The sequence below is a fragment of the Mesoplodon bidens genome (genome assembly GCF_964165515.1).
Source record: "Mesoplodon bidens genome assembly, chromosome: 16".
NCBI lineage: Eukaryota > Metazoa > Chordata > Mammalia > Artiodactyla > Ziphiidae > Mesoplodon > Mesoplodon bidens.
The window spans coordinates 73,878,648-73,903,556 of record NC_138173.1 but is presented as its reverse complement, the minus strand read 5'-3'; the positions used below and the strand labels follow the sequence as shown (position 1 = coordinate 73,903,556).

Genomic DNA, 24,909 nt, shown 5'->3' with positions numbered 1-24,909 from the left:
TAAACATAGCATTTCATTTTTTAAGAGCTAAGAGTAACCTCCCAACATGCATAGGTAGAGTGTAGATACTTTTTTTTTTTGAGTGTAGATACTTTTGAGAGTAGGTTTTAACAAACCAGTAGTGAACCTAAAACGTTGTGCATTCTTCACTAGTTCCCGAACGTCTATGAAAAAAAATTCTCGATATCTTTTTTTAAAAAATAAATTTATTTATTTATTTTATTTTTGGCTGTGTTGGGTCTTCGTTGCTGCACGCAGGCTTTCTCTAGTTGCGGCGAGCCGGGACTACTCTTCGTTGCAGAGTGTGAGCTTTTTAGTGTGGTGGCTTCTCTTGTTGTGGAGCACGAGCTTTAGGCGCACAGGCTCAGTAGTTGTGACTCGTGGGCTCTGGAGCACAGGCTCAGTAGTTGTGGCACACGGGCTTAGTTGCTCCGCTCCGCGGCATGTGGGATCTTCCTGGATCAGGGCTCGAACCCGTGTCCCCTGCATTGGCAGGCAGATTCTTAACCACTGCGCCACCAGGGAAGTCCCTCAGTATCTTAATGATGTGACACTGGTATCCTTCATTTTCTTCAGGTTTGGAAATGAAAGTCAGTTGTTGAGTTTTCACTGAGTCTAACTAGTACTTACTAAAGAAAGTGTGCTTTGGTCCCCTCATTGAACACTTTACATGACAGTTTATTAAATCTCTATGAATCTGAAATAAATCTCAAAATATTTTTGCTTTTGCTTTTCTTCCAAGGGGATAACATCACAACCTTTAAGAATATTTCATTTTGTGTGGAATGTGGATTAGAGTTTAAGCCAGACATCAGTGTTTTATTGCAAAAGAAACACTAGCAGGAAATTATAAAGTTATCAGGACTTTCAAAATACTCATGGTAGAGATGCAGGCTGTTATAAATATGCACATTAGAATAAAAATGATAACACGGATTACTTCATCTGATTTAGAAACTCTAGTTGACAGTGATGTGTATTTTTGCTAAGTAAAATGAGAAAGGAAGTATTAATGCACCTTGGTAAACACAGTCTTTCAAGGTCTGTTTCATGGGGGAAAGGGATACTAAAAGCAAGCACTGATGGTAAAGAATTGGGGAACCTCTGGATAAGACGGTGGCAGTAAAAAAACCATCTGTTACCTGTGCCCCTGGTCAGCTGGTCAGTTCTTTACTTGTCTTGAGTGCTGTATGCAGAAGCCCTGAAGGCGCTATGGTCTGTGCTGTGAGGCGGTCTGGGGACAAAGTGCAGAGTTGGATCTGGACCCAGGTCTTGTGGACCCCTAAACTTCTTCCCAGTACGCCTTCCAAGCACTAATTCCCCGAGTCTATGTAATAAGGCCAAAATGAGCTCCAGTCTGCACACCAACCTGCGTGATTGTGCTCTGTCCAGGGCCCCTCCCTGCCCTATAGGGAAGCAGTACCTGGAAAGGAACCAGGTGGACGAGGCAGATGCAGAAGCATCCATTGCTCCGCACTGAAGACTCCTTCCAACCCACGAAGGCAGTTCTGGGTGAGATCATTTACCTCCAGAAAAGCCAATCCGAGGAATTTAATGGTGTTTCGTGTCTTGGATCTTTTAGGGGAAAGAAGGTCCTCCTGGCCCCCAAGGCCCATCTGGATTACCCGGAATCCCAGTAAGTGGCATTTTTAAAAAAAAGTCTAGTTTCTCTACTACAAAAATAAGCAAATAAAACTATATTGCACCACTGTAGACACAAAGCATGTTTACTAGGGAAATTCTCAGCATTATAGAAAATTAGAAGAAAAATAATACTAACCAAAGCCAAGTTTAGTCTCATTCTTTCTTTATGTATTTGTTATTGTTTACTTATGTAAATAAAATTTTCATCCCTTTCTCTCTCCATACACACATCAATCAACAGACACATACATACATAACTGTGATAGTTGTGATAATATAAACATTTTGTTTTCCACACTGGTATTAAATGCTCATAAATTTTACATGCATTCTACCCAATAAATGTACCATAATATATGTGATTATTCTTCTGTTGCCTCATAAGTCTTATAACTTTTAAAAATCTACAATAGATTATTTTACATTAGGTTATTATTTTACATTAGATTACTGTTTTACATCCGATTATTATTTTATTTCTATAGGATGGTGCCCAAAAGTGGAGTCTACTGGTCAGAGCACAATAATATCTAAGGTTCTTGATACATACTGCAAAGTTACTTTCCACAAATGTTGTTCCAGACTTTTCAATTTAATATACTTCTCAATAGGGTCAGACTCTCCAGTGTGTTAGTAATAAGGCTGGTCCAGAGAGGCCATGTGCTGCCTTCTTCATTGAGAATAAATCCTTGTGTGGCTCCTCGTCTGGGTATGCCTGCAGCTGGGACCTCTCCTGGACACAGCCCCACCCCTGCCCTCCACGGGGCATCCTTTTGTTCCAGCCATACTGGCTTCCTTTTGGTTTCTAGAACACTCTGCACCCTCTCCTCTCTAGGCCACAGGGTCTTTGCACATGCCTTTCTGTCCACCCAGAATGCCCTCTTGTCACTTCTTTCACTATTTGATGCCTTTGATCTTTTCCAGCTCATCCCAGGCATCACTTCCTAGAAGTTTCCTCTGCCCCCCCAGCTAGAATAGGCTCTCTTAGTCTCTTTTTCCTTTCTTCCTAAGTGCCTGTCTCAGCTGGTAGTCACATGTTTATTTGCATAATGGTTTGATTAGTAACCACCTCCACCATTATTCACTAATTGATTTGCTCATTCAGCACACACTGATTAGGCACCTACTGGGTGCTGGATCTGGGGACCTAACAGAAGAGTGCCTGATAATCATGGGGTCATGTTCTGGGTTGTGGGTTCTATGGAACCAGGCTTTTGTTCCCCACACGTGGTGGGCACACGGCAAATATTACTTAAATAAATATGTGGATGCCTTAATTGTTTTCCTAGAGCCCTTCCTCCTTGAGTGTCTGATAAGTGCTACTGCTGGTCGAGCAGGCATTTCCGGGGCATCACCAGTAGCCGTCACTGCAACCACACAACCCCGGAGGTTGAGTAACCTCTCCAGGGCGCACAGATCTTAAAAGACAGGCTGGGATGTGAAACCCCAGTTGGTATAAACTGCAACGCTGTAGCCTAGTGTGTCATAGCAGCTAGGAAATACTTGATTTAATTCCAGGAATACTAAAGCTACGGAGAGAAAATTCCAGTTTGAATTTTCTGCCAAACCCTTATGATCAAAGTCCTAGGGTGCTGGAGAAGAGAGAACTGACCTGAGATATGAGTATGCGATTTTCTTAGAAGTATCCCTCCTCCCTCCCAGCTTCCCTCTTTCCTTCCTTCTTTCCCTCCAGTGCAAACCCCACCTGCTCTCTGTTATCCTCAGAGGAAAGCCGAGACGCTGACCTCCCTGGCACCTCGTGAGCTCACCCTGTTTTCCTCTCTGTCTCTTTCTCCGCCCTGTCCCTGGACACTCCAGCCTTGCTCCACACCCCTTCCTCCCAGCCACTCTAAACAACTTTGCCTTCCTCCAGGTCACCCCTATGCAGAAAACTCTTCCTCCTCCCTCTGCCCTGGCGATAGGAATCATCATAGCTTTCATGCACACTGTGCTAACCACGGGGCGGGCTCAGTGCAGAGAGCTTTCCCCGTGTTAACATGCATAATCCTCACCACACCCCACTCCTCTGTTCATCCCAAGGTCTCGGCTAGACATCATCTTCTCCAGGGAGATGTCCTCGAACCTCCGCAGTGGGGTTAGGTGGGGATCAGAGCTGTGCTCTAAGCACTTCCTTCATAACCCCTTGCAGCGCTTGGGATTTACAGTCATAAATCCCTGTTGGTTTTCTGTCCACCTCCACCCACCCCCTCCCCCATCACAGAGGCAAGTAGGTGTTTCCTAAATCTGGGCTGAGTGCACGACAGGAGGAATGAGTGATCCATGAATGAACAGCACTGACCTATGTATGCCGGCATTTGAGGAACCAGATGTACCCAACCAGCGCGGAGTGGGGTTTTTTTTGGCAGGGGAAGGGTCTCATGGAGAAGCCAAACACAAAAGGAAGAAACCATTGACACAGAGCGTGATGCATAGTGTGATAGATAAATGGGAAAGCCAGGCCCGGAAGGGTGCCAGGGGTAGGTGACACTCAGATGTTGCGGGTGCACGTGGAGCATTGGCTAGCGGCCCGGATGGTCAGTAAACTTAGGTTACCTTCCTCGGTGCTTCCTGCCAGCGCCTGGGCACTGGCGTTAAAGGCACTGACGAGGAACGGTGCACGATCTCGTGCGTGCCGGCCGCAGGGGGAGCAGCTGCACTGCTGGAGCCGTTTACCGATGCCTGGTTTGCTAAACGTTGCAGGTGGCGGCATCGATTCTGAGCCCCCTCGTGACTCTGCCAGACACGTTTGTCATCTGTGTTTAGGAGAGGGGCTGCTGCGAGCTGAGAATGTCAATAACTCACCCAAGATCATAGGCATAGTTGGTGCCAGTGGGATTCAAGCCTTGCCCGGTGTGACTCAGCTTCCCCTCTGCCTTGCTGCCTGTTGCTTGCTTTCCCCGGAACCCGCCCAGCCCAGGTGACCCAGGATTGGAACCTGCATCTGTGTGATGCTGTAATCATCGTCCTGATCTGCAGAGATTCCTGAAGAAGAATGAATGGTCTCTTAGATTAAACATGAGGCTTATAGTGTCTTACTGAGCGCAGGAGGTGGGCTAGTAGGAGGATTGTGGCTTGATTTCATGGAAAGAAACGTGACATGTTCGCGGCCTTCCTGTAGCCCGGACGTGGACCTGGCTGTCACTCACCTCGCCCCGCTAGGTGCTAGGTGCTCTGCCGCAGGCCCCTTGGGGTCCTTGTCATCTTCATCAGAAGCTGCCGCCTCGCCATGGTCAACCCAGGAGGCCCAGAGATGAGCCCATGTTGTCCTACGTTTGACTTCATGAAAATGTCCAGTAGGGGCTTCTTTCCATCTATAACAATAATAATGCAATTTATTGCTTTTGCACTGTGTGCCAGGCACCGCCAACCAGAGATCCAAGCCAGAAGCGTGGTGTTGGGGGAGAAGCCATGAAAAATGAAGCCAGTTCTGCCTGTTGTGTGTGACTGTAGCTGTACACCAGGCAAAAAGGCGTCTGTCCTTCCCTCCCTCTAAGCATCTTCATCCAGATAACCAATTTGAGTTTATCTTGCAGGGAGAAGAAGGCAAAGAAGGCAGAGATGGAAAACCAGGCCCCCCCGGAGAGCCGGTAAGGGACTCCAAGGTTCTTATGATTTACACGCCAGATCAGCCATTTCTCAGAAGCAACTACTCTGTGTCCAGAGCTACTATGAACCGGGCACAGTGAGAGTTATTTGTTGTACATTTCTTCATTTACTTCTCCTGAGAACCCTGCAAGGTAAACACCACTGTCCCCATCTTACAGCTGAAGAAAATGAGTCTCGGGGAGTGAACCCTATCCTGGGGCTCCTGTTCCTCCCTTTCTGCTTTTTTTTTTTTTTTTTTAACTGCCTCTGCAGCCTCCACCCTGTTGATGTGGAAGGGAACTGGGCAGGTGAGCACTGGCTGGAGTAGAAACCTGACATCCGAAAGGCCTGTTAAACCCCTGAAAGCCTGAGCTTCACCCGCCATCTCTAGGGGGTGTGAGTTTGTCCTTTCTTCGACATTGGCATAGAGGTTTTTTTTTTTTCCTTTATCTTTAACGTCAGCTGCCGGGCCACACAGTGAGATGGACTGTGTGCTGCTGAGGACGTCTGTCTCTGTGGCCCCAGCAGCTATTGGCTGGAAGTGTGCAGTGATTTCTTCAGACCCGCCTCTATGACCTCAGAGTTGTCCTTCCTTAGGATGGTCAGCCCCTCTTGAGTGTGGATCTGGGCTTAGTGATGATGCTGAAGCTTCATTTCCTACCAGCAGTTTTGTCTTTCCAAACCCCTTCCCCAGCCTCAACACCGAGGGGAAGATGGCAGGTGGCCCCTGGGGCTTAGAGACCTGGTTCTCCCAACGCCCACCAGCAGGAGACAGTTAATGATGGGGTGCACCCAGTAAATACCAAGCCGCTGTGCAGAAGACGGAGGATGTTTTTTAGATACTGACATGGACTTCTCCAAGATACATTGTTGAGTAAAAAAGCAAGGGCACAGAGCAGTGTGTTTAGCCTGCCCTATTTTGTATGAAAATGGGTCTGTGTATATTTATCTAGCATTTACATAAAGGGACTCTGGGAGGCTCCAGAAACACCAAGAGGAGTAGTTTCCATCCATGGAGGGAAGTGAGGACGGGTGGTTCTGAGCACAAGGGACATAGGGATGGGATGTCAATTTTTGGTCCATAGAATGTTATTTTATTATCTTTTAAATTTTTGGAGCCGTGTGTGCAGTGCTTATTGATAAAATTAAATTAAAATATTTTATGCCAAAATTACAACCACAACCAGAAGAAGAAACTGGCTTCGGATGCTGGCTTCACTCCCTACAGGCTTTGCGACCTAGCTTGAGTCAAAGAGCTTCTCCCGGCTTCAGTTTCATTTCAAATAGAATGAGAATAATAGTAGCAACTTGCTGGAATTGCTGGAGAATCAGCTGCGGTGAGAAATTGGTTACATGCATCCAGCTTCTCTAACTGTTAATTAATTTAGTAAGTTACTTTTCCAACTGCTCTAGTTTTAACTCCTGGTGAGGTTAGAACCTCAGAGCCTTTAGAACCAGTAAGTGGAATTACATAACGGTCTCTGCAGCAAGGCTTGTGCTCCATTTAATTTGTGCGGCCGTAACTATTATGACTCATTCTGCGTCTTATGCAACCTGCCAGAAGTACCTTCTTTATCACTTTTCACTGTTTGCCAGATGCTGAGACCAGGACTCACTGCTGAGGGGAAAGTAAGAGCTTAGGGCAGCGAGCAAAGTAAACAGCTCATCTAAGCTGCTGAAGGCTGGCGTCCAGCAGCGCAGCCCTGGGGGCAAGCGGCAGTTAGCCAGGCTGAGGACGTGGCAAGGGAGGAGGACAGGTATCGCCACCGTGGCTCACAGCTGCCGTGTGCGCACCGAGGGGGCACTGAGCGCCTCATTACATTTTCCAGTGTAAGCCCCAGGAAGCCCCTGTGGGGTGTGGGTATCATTATTGGCCCAGATGAGGAAACTAAGGCACAGAGAGGTTAGGTAGGCTGGCCGAGGTCACACTGCTGGTAAACGAAGCATCGGGGACCCGCACCCTGAAGGCTGACCCCAGAGCTCAGTCAACGCAGAGCAGGCAATCAGCTTTTCTGCAGAAAGTGTATTATCCTGAGAGGCTGTCACTGACGGTACAGGATAACCGAGGCCCTTGGTCTGCACTCAGTCTGCTTGCGGAATGCCTTTTCCAGATAGGCCTGTGCCAGGCGCTGGGTGTGGACGGATGGAAGTCCACGTCTGCCCTGGGTAAGCAGTGGCTAAGCCAGTGCGTGGAAGGCAAGGCCGGTTCTGCTGGAAGCAGAGGGGGCTCGGCAGCTGTCCCCAGCACGTGGTCCAGAGCTCACCTATCCGTTCGTTCCGGGGTCTCAGCGTGTGGCCATCCTGACTTTTATCACTCTGAGCTGCTTGGGAGGAGACTGGCAGAGGAATGGGGGCACCAGAGGTCCCCTGAGAGCAGACCTGGAGACCAGGATGGGGGGCAGGTGGGGTGTTTGGAGGAGGTCCCAGGAGCACAGACAGAGTGAAGAAATGGACCGAGGAAAGAAGGAAAAGCTGCGGGCAGGCCAGTGGGCAGACGCTCCAGTGGGCAGACACGCCAGTGGGTGCCTCGGGTCCAGTCCCCCAGAGACCAGCTGAGAATGTGAAAGGAGCTCACCTGGCCTTCCCGGTCCCACCCCTGCCGGGGAGCAGGAGGCTGGGGTGTTCCTCATCAACTTCAGCCTTTCTGCCTGGTGGTTGCTTGCTGGGGCATGAACTCCCACACACTCGGGCCTTCAACACCTCGGAGTGAAGTGCCCCAAAGGCTGTTGTGGGCACAGCCTTCTGCCTGAGCGGGGGCCGATCAACAGAGTTACAGGAGCCCTCCCGGGGAGCCGGGGTGGGTGGCTGGGAAACAGCAGCACAGGCTCCTGGTAGTGGGTGGTTAATTTCCACTTGGACTTATTCCTTTAAGTCCCTATACACTGGGGACATGGATGGACAGACAGTAGACAGACAGATGACGGATGCGTGGATAGATACACAGATAGACGGGTAGATATGCCGCTTTTAGAGTTGCCCGTTTCGTCATTTTTAATAGGAGGCATTTGAGTATTAGTTACAGTGTAGGGTGAAGTACAGAGGCTCTGGAGCCAAAACGCCTGCATTAGAACCCCAGCTGTGTGACCTTGAGCAGGTCGCTTAACCTCTCTGTGCCTTGGGGTTTTGCCTGGGGCAGAACCAACGTGCCTCCCTCATGGGTTATAGTGAGGACTTGACACTGTTGTGTGAAGCGCTGGCGTTGTGCATGGAAAGCCCTCAGCAGTGGCTGGTTGTTATCCTTTGTCTGCTGGCCGCTTGGGCCGGTGATGGCTGTCCCACTTGACTGTGGGGCAGGAGCCAGGCTCGATCACAAAGACCTACGTCAGGGAGGCTGTCCTGAATTTACAACTGAGAAACAGATCCAGGGAAGGGTAATGACCCCCAAGATCACACGGCTAGACTTAGACGAGCTGCGACAGAAGAAGAAACAAACTGGGAAGTCGGGGCTCGGTGCCCCACCCTCCTTCCCCTGTAATTTCACTCTGGATCCACGGATGCTCTTCTCCCTGTCCCACGCCCCGCCATGGACCCCTTCCGGCTCTCCAGGTTTATAAGCTGTGAAAATGAAGGGGACTTGGGGGAGTAGCCCCTCCGGTTACCATGGAGGCGGGGCCGGCATGCTGCGCGTCTCCCCATCAAGCACACATGCCCCTTCACCCACTTTCCCGGCTCGCCCCAGCCCTCCCTCACCTCTCACCACTTTATCTGGACTTCAGCGGTAAACTGCAGGCCCCCTGTCAGCAGCCACTGCTGCCAGGCTGAGGAGAGCCTCCTTCCGGGTGTTGCTGGGGTCCAGTCTGGCTTTGCTGTTTGTTAACTCTATGAAACCATAACCTCTTTGAGCCTCAGGTCCCCATTTGTACCATGCTGTCGTTACTAGCTGCCTCGGGGTGGTTTGGTGAGTAGGTATACAGCGGTTTCTAACTTGGGCGTCTACGTAATTTCTCATGCAGACCAGAACCCTTCCAAGGATAAGCAGGGGCACTGTGAATGGGTGTTTCAGAGATGAAACCTGTGTAACCAGCGCCGTCCCAGGAAAACCAAGAACATAATAGGCAGGGCTCCACAATGCAGATTTCTATGGACTAAAATGGACCACAGAACCAGAGGGTAGGGTTGGCAGGGGGCAGAGACTGGCTGGTGGAAATATGATGCGGTGAAGCTCCGGCAGATGAGAATAGGAAGATCCTGCAAATGGTGTCCTCAAGTTCTTCTTTTCTTCTTTATCCTCAGGGCAAAACAGGAGAGCCAGGTCTGCCAGGACCGGAGGGTGCCCGCGGTCCCCCTGTAAGTGCTGAGTGTGTGTGTGTGTGTGTGTGTGTGTGTGTGTTTGTGTTGTCCACAGTAGAATAAAGCCATCAGTCACTTGGCTGTGACACCGTGGGTAGGGTCCTGTGAGACTGCCTGGCCGTGGATTCCAGAAGTACCTCTCTTCCAAGACCTTGGTGCTTCTGTGCAGTAAATCCAGTCCTTTCACATGCCATTGCTGTAAAATTTATTTTCAAACTTGCACCCGTTGTTACTTGTTGTTCTCAGTTTTCTTTGTTCTTATCCTACTTGTTATAATTTTAATGGACTTCCTCTGGATGATAGAACCTAAAAATGAGTCTCAATTTTCATTCTGAGCCCTTTTCACAGCTAAAGGGTTTTTCCCCAATTATAACAGTAACTCATTAGCATTGCATAACAATAACAAATGTTGGTGGTAATAAAAAGAGAAAGAGTAAGAAAAGTAATGTTGTAGAGAAGAAAATAGAGTCACTTATAACTCTACAACACAGAAGTAAAGCTCTGTTAACGTTCTAGTATGTTCTTTTAGTCTTTTTTCTATGTATGAAATCCAACATTTATATATCTAAATCTACATCTATCATTTATAGATCTAAATCTGTATCTAACTGTCGAGCTATTTATTATACATATAAACATATACAGACACCTTTCTTTTTTAAGAACCACCGTTTCATCATTTTATTATATAAAATTTCAAACATACACAAAGTAAACAGAATAGTGAAATGAACTGCCATGTGCCAGTCACTCAGCTTCAGTCATCATTATTCTGCTTCATATCTACCTCTACTCATTTCCTATCCCCTACTCGATACTTTTCAAGTTTCTTGATATAAAATTTACATACATCAAAAAATCTTAACTGTATCATTCGGACAAATAGATATACACATGTAACCCACATCATCATTTCATTTTAAGCCCCATGGTTTTCTACAGGGGTCTAAAACAAGACTCAACAACTTGGATCCCATTTTAATGTCAGGATGGATGGCCAACCCAATGCCAATGGCTTAGATTGCATGATCAGTTAGCAGTGGATATGTTGAAGGGATGTTGAGGTAGGGAGGGGTATACTGTTATTTATATATATGCATAAAAGATCCACAACAGAGCACAATAGGAAAGAAACATACCTTGCAAGTAAGGGAGTTGTACTTAGAGTGATCTATGAAAGAAGATAAGCAAGCCCACAAGAGAGAGAAGAGACTTCATAACTTTATAAACTCCATGAGAAAAAGAAGAGACTTCCTGCCTTTTAGCTTTTGGATGGCAATTAGAGAAATCCAAAAACAGGGCCTAAGAGGTTGCCTTGATTGTCAGTGTTTTAAAGCTTCTCCACAGCCTGTTGAAAAGGCTCATGCTTGACCGACCCTTCAGTGCATGTCTTCACCCTCTCCTACCTATAAAAAATGAACTCTATGTATTTTGGGGTTGTTGGGTTTTTTTCGCTAAATGCTTTACTCCTTTATAATTTCAAAACTGTTTACAAAATTCCTTAAATTTTCTTTGGAAACGAATATGATGTTCGATGAAAATCTTAAAATCCAATTATCTGGCAAGAAGTAGGAGATCAAAATGCTAGTTCTATTTCCTTAATGTGTTTTTCTGTTAAAAAAAAATCAATAACTCACCTGACTGGTATTCAATAAGGAGGAAATAAAACACAGAAAATACTTTCCTTTTTCCCAACTCTCCTTGCTTTTCACCTGCTTGCATCAGGAGAAGAAACCTAAGAATGGGGACTACCACCTCTTTGGGGGATTAAAACACAGAATTAGTGATTTTTTTTTAAGGTCGTTTCTGGTTTACTGGAGGGAGGGTTTTTTGTTTTCTTTTTTTTTTTCTTTTTTCAGCCACGTAGATCCATTTGCTGGGAAGTGTGCTGAGGCAAGATCCACCTCTCAACAGAGAGTTGTAAGGAATCCTACTTCAGTGCAGGGACAGAGGTTAGAGACCCAGGCAGTTGAAAGAACACCCACCTCCTCCGGCTGGCACGGAGCTTGGAGCTTGGAGGTAGACAGACCTGGGCTCAGCTTTCACTTTGTCTTTTTTTTGTGTGTGTGTGTGTGTGTGTGTGCGGTACGCGGGCCTCTCACTCTTGTGGCCTCTCCCGTTGCGGAGCACAGGCTCCGGACGCGCAGGCTCAGCGGCCATGGCTCACGGGCCCAGCCGCTCCGCGGCATGTGGGATCTTCCCGGACCGGGGCACGAACCCGTGTCCCCTGCATCGGCAGGCGGACTCTCAACCACTGCGCCACCAGGGAAGGCCCACTTTGTCATTTATTAACTTTATGACCTGGGTCAGGGGACCGTTCTGAACCTCTGTTTCTTCTTTTATGAAATGGGCATCAGAATAGCTCCCACTTCTGTAGGGTGGTTGTGAGTACTGAAGGAGAAGGTAAAACGTGTAAAGTTCCCAGCCATGTGTCTGGGACACTGTGGCTCCCTTAGTTGGTGCTTTTGTCCATGATTATCTGGGAGGAGAGCAACCAGGGTCTGCTGCACTGGCTGTATTTGGGGAAGACGCTGGGCCCCAGGAGGCCCTGTCCCTCCCCAGGGAAAGGGAACTGGCCTATTTTGAACAGTGGAGAGCACTGTTTATTTCTTTTTCAATCCTTACGGCAACTCTGCAGAAGTGGGTTCTACCCTCATTTTACAGATGTGGAAACTGACTCCCAGTGAAGGGAAGTAAAGCACCCAAGACCCACAGCTAGAAAGTGGGGAGCCATGGTTCAGTTCCAGACCTGACCCCAAAGTCAGCCCTGCTCCATCATACGTAATAGCATGTAAAGCCCCTTTCCATAGATTAATCCTGCAAAGCTCTGCCAGGTGGGTATTTTTATTATCCTCATTTCATAGATGGTGATGTTAGGACCCCAAGGGGTAAGTTGACTTTTCCCAGGTTACAGTGGTTCAGTCTGGAGTCAATCTAGGCGACTTCATCCCCTCGTCCTGCTTTTCTCCTCCTCCTCCCAGGCTCCGAGAGCTTCCCTTTCTGTTGCACCGCCCTGCGGCCTGGGAAGTGACCTTCAGAGCCTCCCTCCTAAGGCCACCCATTCTTATCCCCCAAGTGGTGAGGAACAGGAAAGAGAAGGCGTTTCCAGGGTAACAAGCACAACCACACAGCAGTGGGGCTGCTAGGCCACAGCTCTCATCAGATGGCCAGGCCGGAGGGCTGTCTTCTCCCCAGTAGGGTCTTCACTCGCTTTTTGAAACCAGGAGGTAAACTCAGGAGATAAGGTCTGAGAAGGGCCGGGTGGCGTCAGCTGGGAGGCATTTGGCCTTGGCCTCAGGGGGCCCTATCCGGCCACACACTGCAGTGTGGTCCTCCCAGAGTTGAGTGTGGCTCTGGAGAGGCTGTGAATCATGGCTCCACCGCTTACTCTCTGTGTGATAGATCGGCCCGAGCTGCTGTTCTATACAGTGGGGAAAATGAATCCCATCTTACAGGACTTCATTGCACTGAAACGGGAGCGTGTCCCGTGGCTGCAGCACATGCGCGGTAGGAGCTCTGCAGCTGGGATTTTTCCTCTCTTTACCCCGCCCCATGGCTGCAGCACATGCGCAGTAGGGGCTCTGCAGCTGGGGTTTTCCTCTCTTCCCGCCCCACCCATGGCTGTAGCACATGCGCAGTAGGGGCTCTGTAGCTGGGGTTTTCCTCTCTTTCCCCCCAATGGCTGCAGCACATGCGCAGTAGGAGCTCTGCAGCTGGGGTTTTCCTCTTTCCCCCCCATGGCTGCAGCACATGCGCGGTAGGGGCTCTGTAGCTGGGATTTTTCCTCTCTTTACCCCGCCCCATGGCTGTAGCACATGCGCAGTAGGGGCTCTGCAGCTGGGGTTTTCCTCTCTTTCCTCTGCTGCACCCTTGCTCCTCTCTCCCCGCCTCAAGCCTTCCTTACGGCGAGTGAGAGGCTAGGACGGGACCTCGCCGCTCACTGTGAGGCCGTCTCCGCACTGCTCGGAGAAGGGCACGACTCCCTGTGCTGTGCAGCCCCTGTCTGTGGGGCTTGTGTTGACAAGTGAAATTAAATTCAAGGCCCCGTCCCAGGTGCTCCCCAGACCCCCTGACCTTGACCTCTGTGCACAGGCATCAGCCCTCGTACAAGGGCATCGCTCTGTGTCAGCCACTGGCGGGGGACTCAGTCGAGCAGGACACCCAGGGCAGTGGCTCTGGCAGTGACGACGCGAGGAGGTGACGCACAGAGAGAAAGGTGCCAGGAAGGCAGTAGATGGTGACAGCGGGAGGGGCGACTGAGATGCTGGAGTTGGGATGGGAGGCTGGCTGAGAGCAAGGCCTGTAACCGGGAGGGATTTACCCGACGGGCAGGTGCGCACCAGCAGGAGGGAACAGCGGTGAACACGGGAGACCTGCCGCAGGAACCACGGGTGGGGCGGGACCTGGACGTGGTCCGCTGGCGCGGGGAGGGCGGGCAGGGCCTGCTCAGCTGCGGGATCAGCGTCCTGTGAATACCTGGGTCTCAGCAGGAGGGCAAGCACCCTGACGCCCAGGCTGCAGAGATGCTGTTCCAGCTGGTCAAGAGCAGAGCCTGGGGGCGGGACAGTGGGAAGTGGGTGGGCTTTGGGGCTGCGCAGGCCTGCCTGGACCCAAATCCGATTCCTTTCTAGCTGTGGGGCTTTGGGCAGGTGTTCTACCTCTCTGAGACTCAGCTTCCTCATTTGTGAAGCGGGGATTCTTACACAATCAGGGTGGCCTGACTGTTAACAGATGATAGTGCCAGCTCCGCTAACAGCTTCCTCTTTGCTCAGAGGGCTTGTGCTTCAGGGAGAAAATCTCAAGCTGCTCTTCTGTGCAGGGAGGGCCCATCCCCATGGCCCAGTATGAGGCTCCCGGGCTGGTTGTACTCACAGCTGCTGGGGGGGACCAGCGATGGCTACAGGAACGAGGAAGGTGCCCAGGCCCTAACTTGGGGTGAAGGCAGTGTTGTCTCAAAGGGAACTGCCTACCCCAGGATCCAGGCGGAGGGGGTCCGAGCCACATGGTATAAGATGAAGAAGAAGCGGGAGTTCAGGAGACACGTGGGGAGACGCCACCACCCTCCAGGGCATTTGTGGGACGGGCCCCTGCAGCCCTGCCCTCTGCAGAGTGACCAGGAGGAAGGGCCTGGCCACCCAGCCAGGCATCAGGGACCTGGTCCATGTCCGGCAACTGGTCAGGAACGAGGGGCATTGGGTGAGGCACAGAGAGGGGTCCGGGTGCGCTGGACTGTCCTCCTGGGGCGCCCCCTGTCCCGCGTTACCAGCCTGCTCCTTGGTGGGGTAACTTCATTCTCTTTCTTCTAGGGCTTCAAGGGACACACCGGCGACTCTGGCCACCCTGGCCCCCGGGTGAGTGGACATGTCGCCATCAGGTCGTCCCAATGCACCTGAGCTGGCACTTCTAGGTGGAGGGCTCCCGGGCCTTGCAGGCGGGGCAGTGCCATGTCACCTGGGAGAGGGCAATGGCAGCATTGGAAGCATCATCCCTCCTCGGTCAAGTGTTTCTAGACATTTCTTCTGGGGGCCAGATGCTGATGTACAACCAGTTTGACCAAGTCAGCCTGAAGTCAGGTGTGGTCACTGCCGGCTGTGCTGCCCACAGACTGTGCTGTCCTGGGTCCGGGGACACGAGTGCTGTCATTAGGTCTACTTTCCAGAGGAGGGAACTGAGGCCCAGAGGATGTGGGTGGTTTTCCCGAGGTCCCAGAGCCAATGTGTGGAACGCTTTGGCTTATTCCAGATGGAAGACTCTGGGCCCTGTCTTCCTATCCTTTACCTTCCCCCATCTCTTCCAAGTGCCCCAAACAGAAGGACCCTTGGGGTCCAGCAGTTAACCCCACCGCTCTGTACAGCGAGGAGGAAGCTGAGGTGCAGAGAGGGTCCGGTGGGCCAGCAGGTGGGGAGACGGAATCCCCAGCGGTTTGCCTGACCTGTCAGGAGGTGCCTCCCTGCAGCTCAGAATGGCAGAGCAGGCCCAGGACTCGAAGCTGGCCTTGAGGACACTGCAGACCCCACTTGGGGCCAGGGCTCAGTAGGGTGCTTTCGGGTGGGCCGTCCTCTTCTCCCCGTCCCAGATGCTGAGACCACTGCGGCTGGGACAGCAGGCGTTCTGCATCTGTCTCCCTAACGGCGGCTATTTTGTTTCTGCTTCCCCTTCTAGGGAGAGCCTGGGGCCACGGGGCCCCCTGGCCGGGAAGGGTCACCAGGAAAAGATGTGAGTGTGGGTGTCCTGTGGGGCCTGTCTGGGCCTGTGGGAGGAGGAGGTATAGAGGACGTGCGTCACTGAAGGACCAGGAGATGCCCAGGAACTGGACTGGGGGGTTGGGGCCACTGTGGAGAGAGTCACGGGCGAGTTCTAGGAATCTGCTGGTGATGCCTCACCTTCCAGCACCACGGGCTGCAGGAGTTCTCCTTGGGGTCCCGAGGAGGCCCCGGGTCTGGGCTTCCGGCTAAAAGGGTTGGTGGCCATGCCATATGACAGATAAGAAGGCTCTGCTGAATCCGTCATGATTTGTCTGTTGACCTCAATGACGCGCGAGTTGGATCTGGCCTTACGTGGACTCAAGTGGCGTTTCAGAGTCTCCCCAGATTATTTCTCCATCTCCAGTGTTCTGTAGCCTCGTGGATCCATCACGGCACCACTGTGTACCCCTCACCTTCTCTCACTGACTCGGGGTCAAGTCAGGGTGGGACGAACCATCTTTTACCCCAGTCATACAAATAGAAAAACTAAGACCCAGAGAGGTCAGGAGACTTCCTCATGGTCACACAGAGTCAGAGGCAGGAGGAAGCAGTGTGGAGTCCAGGTCGTCCAGCTCCGCATCCCCACAGGGCACTGGCCTTGGGACGTGACAGCCTGCAGGGCCATCCGACATGTGCGGCCACAGCTTGGCCTCCCGGGAGTGGGTGCTGGGTCAGAAGCACAGGCACACGGTCCTCAGGTCCAAGGCGGGCCCATGCCCGCCCCCTTGCATCCTTTAGGACCTGCCTTTAACCCCTGGAGAAGTGCCCTCTGCCCCCTGGTTCTTGTCCTGTGTTGTCTCCTTGGCTGATCTGTTGTCATGAGACAATGGAGCAGGGGAGTATCTTAGCAGAAATCCGATCTAGTTCTTGTGCTTTTCCTGAGCAGTGGGGTCCATTTCACAAACCCCAGCCTAGTGTGTCGAGGCCCTGCACTAAGTTCAAAGCAGAAGAGCTGCCCTGACCCCAAGCGAGGCCTCTCCCCAGCCCTGTCCCCTAAAGGTGCCTCTCAGGTGCTGAAAATCCTGGTCTTGCCAACCCTGCTCACTTCAGTTTACAGTACAGGGCATGAGGGGAGCTCCCCAGGCAGGGGCGTGGTTGGGATTCAGCTCACCCAGCAGGTCAGGCTGCAGCTGGGACAGGAGCCCAGGATACCAGCCCGTGGTGCAAATGCCTTCTTCCCCCCTTCTCAGCTCTCTGACTTGTAATTTAAAAACTCCATCTTCTGGGGTGTTCTACAGTCTAATTTGTGTAGGAACATGGCCAAGCTTCTGTTTTTTTCATTCATTACACAGGGAGAATTACAACCCTGTCAGGAGGCTTCCTGGAAGACCACGTAGGTGGTGGTGGTGAATCCCCACTGCTTGGCACCCTGGAAGGTTCTCTTCACCTTCCAGGTGGTTTTTCTTACTGTGAGGACTGAGGCAGGAGTGGCCCCAGGTGACTGTCCAGTGACTCAGGGAGAGGACACCAAGAGGAGTTCTCCTCCCTGTTACCTGCCTGAGTTCCAGATGGAGCCCCCCCGAAATCCCCGTGGGGACAGGGATTTACTCAGCTTCAGGAAGTGAGTTTGTCCATATTCAGAATAACTGGTGACTGATGATGAGACGTTTTGGGCACCATTTGTTGGTCCTCTTGGGCAACTGGGTGAAGTTTGGTCCACATTTGAAACTGTGTCTCTACCGTCTTCATGCGGCGACTCTGGATAATGCAATCTCTCTCTGTTCCAGGGTGACATTGGACCCACAGGGCCACAGGGTCCCCGAGGACTGAGGGGCTTACCGGTGAGTTTTGCTTTGAGACTCACCTGCTCCATGCTTTGGCAGGGCCTGCTACCATGGTAATATTTGGTTGGTTCATCCTGGTACAGCCCTATGTGTTGTTAAAAAAATGACAGAATGTCTTAGCAGTTGGTAAATAGCCACTGCCCTAAGCCCCCCTAGTGGCCTAGGGCCCTCCAATCATGCTCTAGCTTTAGGGCATTCTGGCGTTCAGGGCATGCCCTGTATGAGTTCACTAGAGTTGTCATTGCAAAGAACCACAAACGCAGTGGCTTAAACAACGGAAATTCATTGTCTCTCAGGTATGGAGGCTAGAAATCCAAGACATTTATTGTCTCACTGTTCTGTAAGCCAGGAGTCCAAGATCAAGCTGCCAGCAGAATTGGTTCCTTCTGAGGGCTGTGAGGGAAAATCGTCCCTCAGAAGGCCTCTCTTAGCCTCTGGTGGTTTGCAAGCAACCTCTGGCACCCTTGGCTCGTAGAAGCATCACCCCAGCCTCTGCCTTCATCTTCATATGGTATTCTCCCTGAGGACGTGTCTCTGGTCCAAAAGTCCCCTTTTTATAGACACCAGTCATATTGGATAAGGGGCCCATCCTACTCCAGTATGACCTCATCTTAATTAATTACGTATGCAAGGACCCTATTTCCAAGTAAGTTCAGGTTCTGACATACTGAGGATTAGAACTTCAACATATGCATTGGCGGTGGGAGGACACGATTTAACTCATAACATGCCATGTGGTTAATAAATATTTTGAATATTATTTCTGCCCATACATGTACCTAAGTGAATCTTTCTCTTATCCAAGAGCAGCCTGAGTGAATATGGGAGAAGGATGTAGAAGATAAATACTTACATTCCTGGTTCTGTGTCAAAAGAAGCACCTGCCTTATCCCATTTAACCCAGGGTCCTTGTCATAGGGGCTGCTGTAATGTATATGTGCCTGTATATATGAGCATAAATGTGACCCATGATAATGGTGCGAGGACTCATACAGGATGGAATGTTACAAAGAGAAAATTCCCTCTTTATTCCCTCATCCCACACTCCAGAGGGAGCCACTGTTAATAGCATTTTGTGTATCTTTGAAAATATTTTCAATACACCTACTAGTGTATAGACAGCTTGTTACACACTTCATCTTTGCAACTTGCTTACTTTGCGTAGCTTGTGTGCATGTACATATATTTTGAATGAGTAATGGAATCAATGAATGGGTGAGTAAACCTGTAAGGCAGATATACGGGCTTCCTGGGTCTAGGTTACGCAGCTGGCAAGAGCTTCCGGGGGGGATTTAAACCCAGGATTTTCTGACATCATATCCGATGTTCTCCACCTCTCGTGGCTGTGGCCGTGAGCTTTGTCTTCAGGCTCCTACGGAAGGAACGTGGGGGGCAGGTCACATGTGTTTGACTCACCAGGTGGAGCCCCACTCTTCCCTGATGGGGCCACAATGACTCAAATCCAGCTTCCCAGCCTGAGTCGGCGGCCTGTGAGGGTTCAGGGTGCCCTCCGTGCCCGCGATCTGTGATCCCCAGTGGCCAGAGGCAGGGCGTGGACAGCCTTCTGATCAGGGCGCAGGGCCTGTGCTGCTCGGTGGCCCTGTGCTGTCCTGGGCCTCCCGTCCTCTGGGCAGGTGACCGCCTGTGGTCTGCATAGTGATGGAAGCCGAGTGCACTGGGGGCCTGGCCGCTTCTCCGTCGCCTCAGGGTGGCGTCCCTGCTCGGGGGTGCTCACCCGCTGGGCTGCATACTTTCTGCTCTCTAGCAGCAGCTCACTGTCTGACACGCCCTGTCCTCTTTCGAGGAAGTGGTGTTTGTTCATTGAGCGAGCAGGCAGTGGGTTCAGCGCAGAGCCAGGAGCTGGCCGGTGCTCTATATTCTCCTGCTGAGTGAGCTCAACCTGGGGACTCCTGGGGGCATCACGCCATCCCCGTAGGCACACACAGGATACTGACCCCCAGCTGGGCCCCTCGGCCGTGACAAAAACCCCAAAGCCCAGGCCCTCTGGGCCGTGCGTCCCCAGTGTGGGTGCTTTTGCCCCAAGGGGACAAATGTTGGTTTTGGGGTGCCAAAAGCTCCTACTTTTTAGTATCAAGCACAGATATGCATATGGAACAGAAGTAGATACACGGTATAGCTGTGGCATTAAATTCAAATGGAGCAGTTAGGGAAAAACTGTGAATGAGCACCTGGGTGGGAGCGCTGACGACAGAAAGGTGGAGAAGCCCCACTCCGGAGCCCCACCAGGGAGCGGCGTCACGCCTGCTCCTGCTGGCCCGTCGTGGCGTCCACATCTGGGCTCTGGCTGCAGTGAAGCCCCCTGGGCTCGGTTCCTGGCCGTCCTCCTACTTGTCACGCGGACTGGGTGTTTCTTCACCTCTCCAGGCCTCAGTTTCCTCACCTGTGAAGTGGGGGAATTTGCGAGCACCGGCCAGTTAATCCAGTGAAGCGACAGGACCGTGCCCAGCACTCAGAGTGCGCCCGGGAGGTGACCATCACCGGGCCTCACGCGGTCCTCTTCCTGGAGGGTCGTCCGGCTCTTGGCTCTGGCCTCCCTCCGAGAGGGCGCAGGGTAAACCCCTGATGAATGCAGATGCGCGCAAGGGCACAGGGAGGGGAAGGGGAGCGGCATTTGGGGACAGTGAGCGCGGCAGGACAGGTGTGTGTGGTGGAGGCAGGACAGGTGCGCGCGGTGGAGGACGGGAGGCCGGTCGCAGCCCAGGGGAGGCCGCGAACAGCCTCGGGCACAGCCTGCAGGAGGCGCGCTCGGCCCTGAAGGCCTGAGGCCCCCAAGGCAGGTTTGGGGTTTTCTGACTTGCTCCCCTCAAGCCTGAGGAGCCTCCCACGGCATCTGTAGCCAGCAGTCAACTGCTAAAGTTTCCCAAATGCGTGTGTTCTTGGACACGTACGACTAGGTTCCAGGTTATTTCCCTGACAATCACTCTCACTCACCCGGAGCCGACATGCTTTCCTGAGCGAAGAGAAGGTTCTTGGCCATTTCAGCCAGTTCACGTGGCCTGGAACCAGACCCTGAGTGGAGGCCCCTGAGGGCCTCCGGGAAGTGTGGGCAGAGTCCAGTCCATTGACATAATTCACTGCCTGAGCTCCCCAAACCCTGGGCCAGGCACTCTGACCGTCCTACCCACAGAGGAGAGAAGGAGGCACAGGGAGGTCGAGTGCCTTCCCAAGGCCACACAGCAAGTGAGAGACAGAGGCAGCATTTGGACTCAGCAGTCTGGTCCAAGAGTCTGCAGCTTGAGCCCGCCTGGCCTGTGTGTGCTGGAGTCTCTTGGCAGGAAGGTCACCTGGTGGGACGGAGTGGGCAGGAGTTTGGAGCTCAGAGCCGTTCGGGAGGGAAAGCTGTGGCCTCCATTTCTGAGTGGCACAGATACCAGAGGGGCTTCATGAGGACAAATGGGACGTGAGGAGGCCTGTGGCCCAGGAGGGAGCAGGTCTCAGCCCCAGTCGGCCTCTAGCGCACTGACAGGTGACAGCTGGCTGCCCAGAGCCGCGCCTCCCTCTGCGCACGGCCGCCTGTGTTGGCACCGTGTGTTAATGTGTCGTGGCCCTTATCCTCTAGGTGAACAGAGGACCAGAGGGAGGAGGGGAGAGAGAATTGCCATCGGGCTGGGCCAGAGCGCGTATTTTTAGAGGGAGGCAGATGGGCTGCTGGGTGGGCACAGGCAGGTGCAGAGCAGCGCTGTTGTGCCTGGACGGACGTCACACGCAGTCCCAGACACCAACTGGCCTCTCCGATTTCAGCACTCCTTAGCCCTGCGATCCCAGGCAGGTCCGTGCTTTCTCCGACCCTCGGTTTCCTCATCTGTGACGTAAAGGCATCCGTGCACACGGCACGATTCCTGCAGGGTCTGGTGAGACGAGGTGCGTGAATCACCCACGATCACACGTGCACATTTTAGGCCCAACGAGGAAGCCCCCTTTATGATCCCCAGCAAGCCATACCTTTAATGAACATGGGGTGGGGGCGGTGCCGCCAGGGTTCAAACCACAGCCCCTTCCTTTCTATCTCAGCAAGGTTGTTCAGCATTTCTGTGCCTCAGTTTCGCCATTTGTAAAACGGCGACGTCTGCTCTGTTGTGAGCAGTGAGTGAGTTAATGCGTGTGAAGCCTGGCACGTAGGAAGCGCCTGGGCAGTGTTAGTGACATTTTACTGTCACGTGTTTCCGTGAAGCCAGCTCCTCTGTAAACGTGTGCTTCACACATTATAGGACGTTGGTACCTGGTGGTTCAGGGATCAGTGCAGCGTGGTCTCCTGTGATGTTGTTGGTTCATTCATCTAGCAGAGTGCCCGCCTCCTGTGTGTGGGTGACACGTGCCAGATGCTGGTCATGGACACAGACAAGGCAGGGAAGAGAACCAGCGAAAGACACAGCCGTCTGGTGGGGAAGGTCCTGAGCGGGAGGAAAGTGAGGTCAGGGGCGTGACCAGCTCAGCTGAAGCTGACCTGTGGGTTTGGGGCTTACTAGGAATTTGTCTGTAGCTTAGGAGCGTTCTCGAACTTTCTGATTTTTATGCTACCAAGGATCTTACTGGTTAAATGTATTTATTCAAATTACAAATGGGCGCAAAATACCCCTCAAGTTAGAGAGTGTTATGAATGTGAGTCTGTCCTGGAATCTGGAGTGAGTGGACCTTTCACCCAGTAGCCGTGTGATTCTGCACCAGCCACTTTTCTGGGTCTCAATATCTTTATCTGTTCAACCCAGTGGTGACCATCACGGAGGAGGAGGATGGGATACGGGTAGGGATGTGCATCCTAAGCTGAGAACAGCCCGCGGTGATGTGAGCACTTCTGTTTGTTCCTGAAGTCAGCATCTGAGTGGGGAGGATGAACGGATAAGTGAACGATGTGGTCATGATTCTTTACTGTGCCTGGGCTCTGGGCATCCGTCACCAGCCCAGGGTTTTTCATGCACACGAACTCATTTAATTACTTATTATTTATTACGAGTTAAATATCCCAAGCTCCTTTTACAAGTTGAGAAACATCCTGTAAGTAATGACCTGGAGCCACGCTGGTCTGAGTAACAGCTCTATGTGTGAAAGCAGGCCCTCCGCATCCAGCAGTCTCTCTGTTGCACCATCCTGCTCTGTGAGGTCCTGGCAGAATCCTCTCTTCTGTTTCTTCCACCAGGGTAAGAACGGATCGCCTGGATCTCCAGGAGACCATGGCACTCCAGGCAGTCCCGTGAGTACTGTCCCACTGCTGTGATGGAATCAGGGCAGGCTTTGAAAGGTGGTGTGGTTTACATCACAGACTGTCTGGTCTCTGTTTCCAGAAGCCTCAGTGGGAAAATAATGGTGTTTGGCTGGCAGGGATAGGCTGGAGGCAAGGGGAGCCGCGAAGGACGCCTTTCAAAGCTTAAAACACACATGATTATGCGCTTGGCTCTCTGTTGTCTACAGCCATAGACATCCAACAGGACAAAACTATTGAAGACTAAAAAACACACGTGTCATAAGGTTGCATGGTAGTTGATTGATGTTTTTAGATGATGGGAGGACAGGGTCAGGCTGACCGACCCTTACCATCTCAGACAGGGTAAGGGTGCATCGTGGGGATGGATGCGTGTAACACAGATTCGGCTGAAGAGGGTCCTCCTGCTGGTGAGGAGGTGTTAGCAAGAGCTAACAATGGGTAGGTGGTAGAAAGAGGGTGACAGGAGTAATCAGCAGAGCCCTGGGCACTGGGGAGCAGGCTCGGGATTTGGGGTTCAGGTCTGGTAGATGGGGAGACATGATGGGGAAGACTGGTCCTTGATGGGGTCTAGAAGTGGATAAGTGAAAGCCTGTCCGCTAGTCTCCTCCCAGCCCAGCCTTACCATATATTTGTTTGGTAAAATTGGCAACCCTGTTGAGAAGGCCACCTTTATGGTGTGTTGTTCAAGCGGCAGATGCATGGGGTGATGGGCAGAACAGTCTGGCCAGCTGACTGTTGTCACTGTGGAAATTAGGGTGACCAATCAGTCTTGATTTCCCAGGAACCTCCCTGCTTGTAGCACTGAAAATCCTGCATCCTGGGAAACCCATCATTTCCCAGACAAACAGGGCATCTAGTGGTCCTGATAGAACCCCATCTTCCTGTTGGACCAGGGGCAGCCGTGTTAAGGCATCTTAACTCCTCAGCACATGTGGTGACCTTCCTTAGGAACCATCGTGGGAGTCTTGTCACCTCCGTTGAGATGTCACAGACAAGACGGGATTGGGTCCTGAGGCTGATCCATCCCCAGTGCAGAGCTGACCCCAGAAGAGCTGACCCACATATGGTGGCTGCCCAGAAAGGTTAAAACTAAAATTCCCAAACACCTTTCCCCAAAAGTGAGCCTGCCAAACCATAAGACGTGCTGGCCAAAGGGGAAGAGGAACACTGCCTCTGCAGGAGGTTACTTGCAGGGGCCCCTTACACAGCAAGGTGTTTTGTTTAACGTTTGTCCCATTTTGCTTCTGTTGCTTGGAATGGGAGAGCTGTTCACTGTTTGCAGGAGACTCTCCTCTGCCCCCGCACCCCGTGGGGAATTCACAGTACCCCGTCTCTCCCTAACCCAGCCCCTCCGTTACAGGCAAGGGCTCTTCTGTTTTGTCCACGTGCCAGGCCTTCAGAGTACAGAGGGGTTCCGAGGTTTCTGAATCTTCTTGAGTTGACCCTTGACCTTGAAGAATTAATGCCCTGCTTTCCCTCTGCAGGGCCAGAAAGGAGCCAGAGGAGACAACGGCAGCCCAGGGCTCCCTGGCTTCCTGGGTCCCCGTGGACCGCAGGTGAGCATAGAACCCTGTTGGGGAGTATCCCCGACTGGTCCACTGATCACTGTCTCTGCTGGAGCGCGACTTGGGTGAAGATGTCTGTTGTAAAGACAGTCGTGTTACCTGCAACGTGCCGATGCAGCAGAGCTCACTGATGTTTTGTTCTGTGTCGTAGGGTGAGCCAGGAGAGAAGGGAGTCCCAGGCAAGGAGGCAAGTACCATGCACCCCTCTTCTCTTGGTGACCTTTCCTGTGGGAGACACAGGCTCACTTCATGGGCGGGCGACACGTGCTGTCTCACGGGGCCCTGGGCCTAGCAGGGCTCCCACATGTGCTTCTGTGTTCTGCTGTTGCTGTCCAGAAATCCTAATGCTTTCTGAACGAGGGTCCACGTCTTCACTTTGCGTAGGGCCCGCCAGTTAGGGAGCCGGTCCAGGGCTGCCATCGTGTCGTGTCTCTGACTTGTCTGTAGCTCTCCACACCCAGTCCATCAACTAGTCCTTTCCATCCTGACTCCATGATACCTCCCAGCTCGGTCCATCTCTCTCCATCTCTCCCGCTGGACCCTAACGCAGACCGTCATCGTCTCTCACCTGGATG

The 24,909-nt window shown here is 51.9% G+C and overlaps 1 protein-coding gene across 1 annotated transcript in view; it reads left to right on the top strand.

The window, feature by feature from the left end:
* Nucleotides 1-24,909, top strand: part of COL22A1 (collagen type XXII alpha 1 chain) — a gene marked incomplete at both ends in the record, with an annotated part of 241,676 nt that overhangs the window by 204,126 nt on the left and 12,641 nt on the right. Inside the window, 9 exons of the mRNA XM_081258732.1 lie at nucleotides 1,583-1,636; nucleotides 5,178-5,231; nucleotides 9,463-9,516; nucleotides 14,826-14,870; nucleotides 15,682-15,735; nucleotides 17,492-17,545; nucleotides 22,704-22,757; nucleotides 24,254-24,325; nucleotides 24,486-24,521. Of these exons, the coding sequence (XP_081114858.1) occupies nucleotides 1,583-1,636; nucleotides 5,178-5,231; nucleotides 9,463-9,516; nucleotides 14,826-14,870; nucleotides 15,682-15,735; nucleotides 17,492-17,545; nucleotides 22,704-22,757; nucleotides 24,254-24,325; nucleotides 24,486-24,521 (477 nt within the window). The remainder of the gene's footprint in view (nucleotides 1-1,582; nucleotides 1,637-5,177; nucleotides 5,232-9,462; nucleotides 9,517-14,825; nucleotides 14,871-15,681; nucleotides 15,736-17,491; nucleotides 17,546-22,703; nucleotides 22,758-24,253; nucleotides 24,326-24,485; nucleotides 24,522-24,909) is intronic.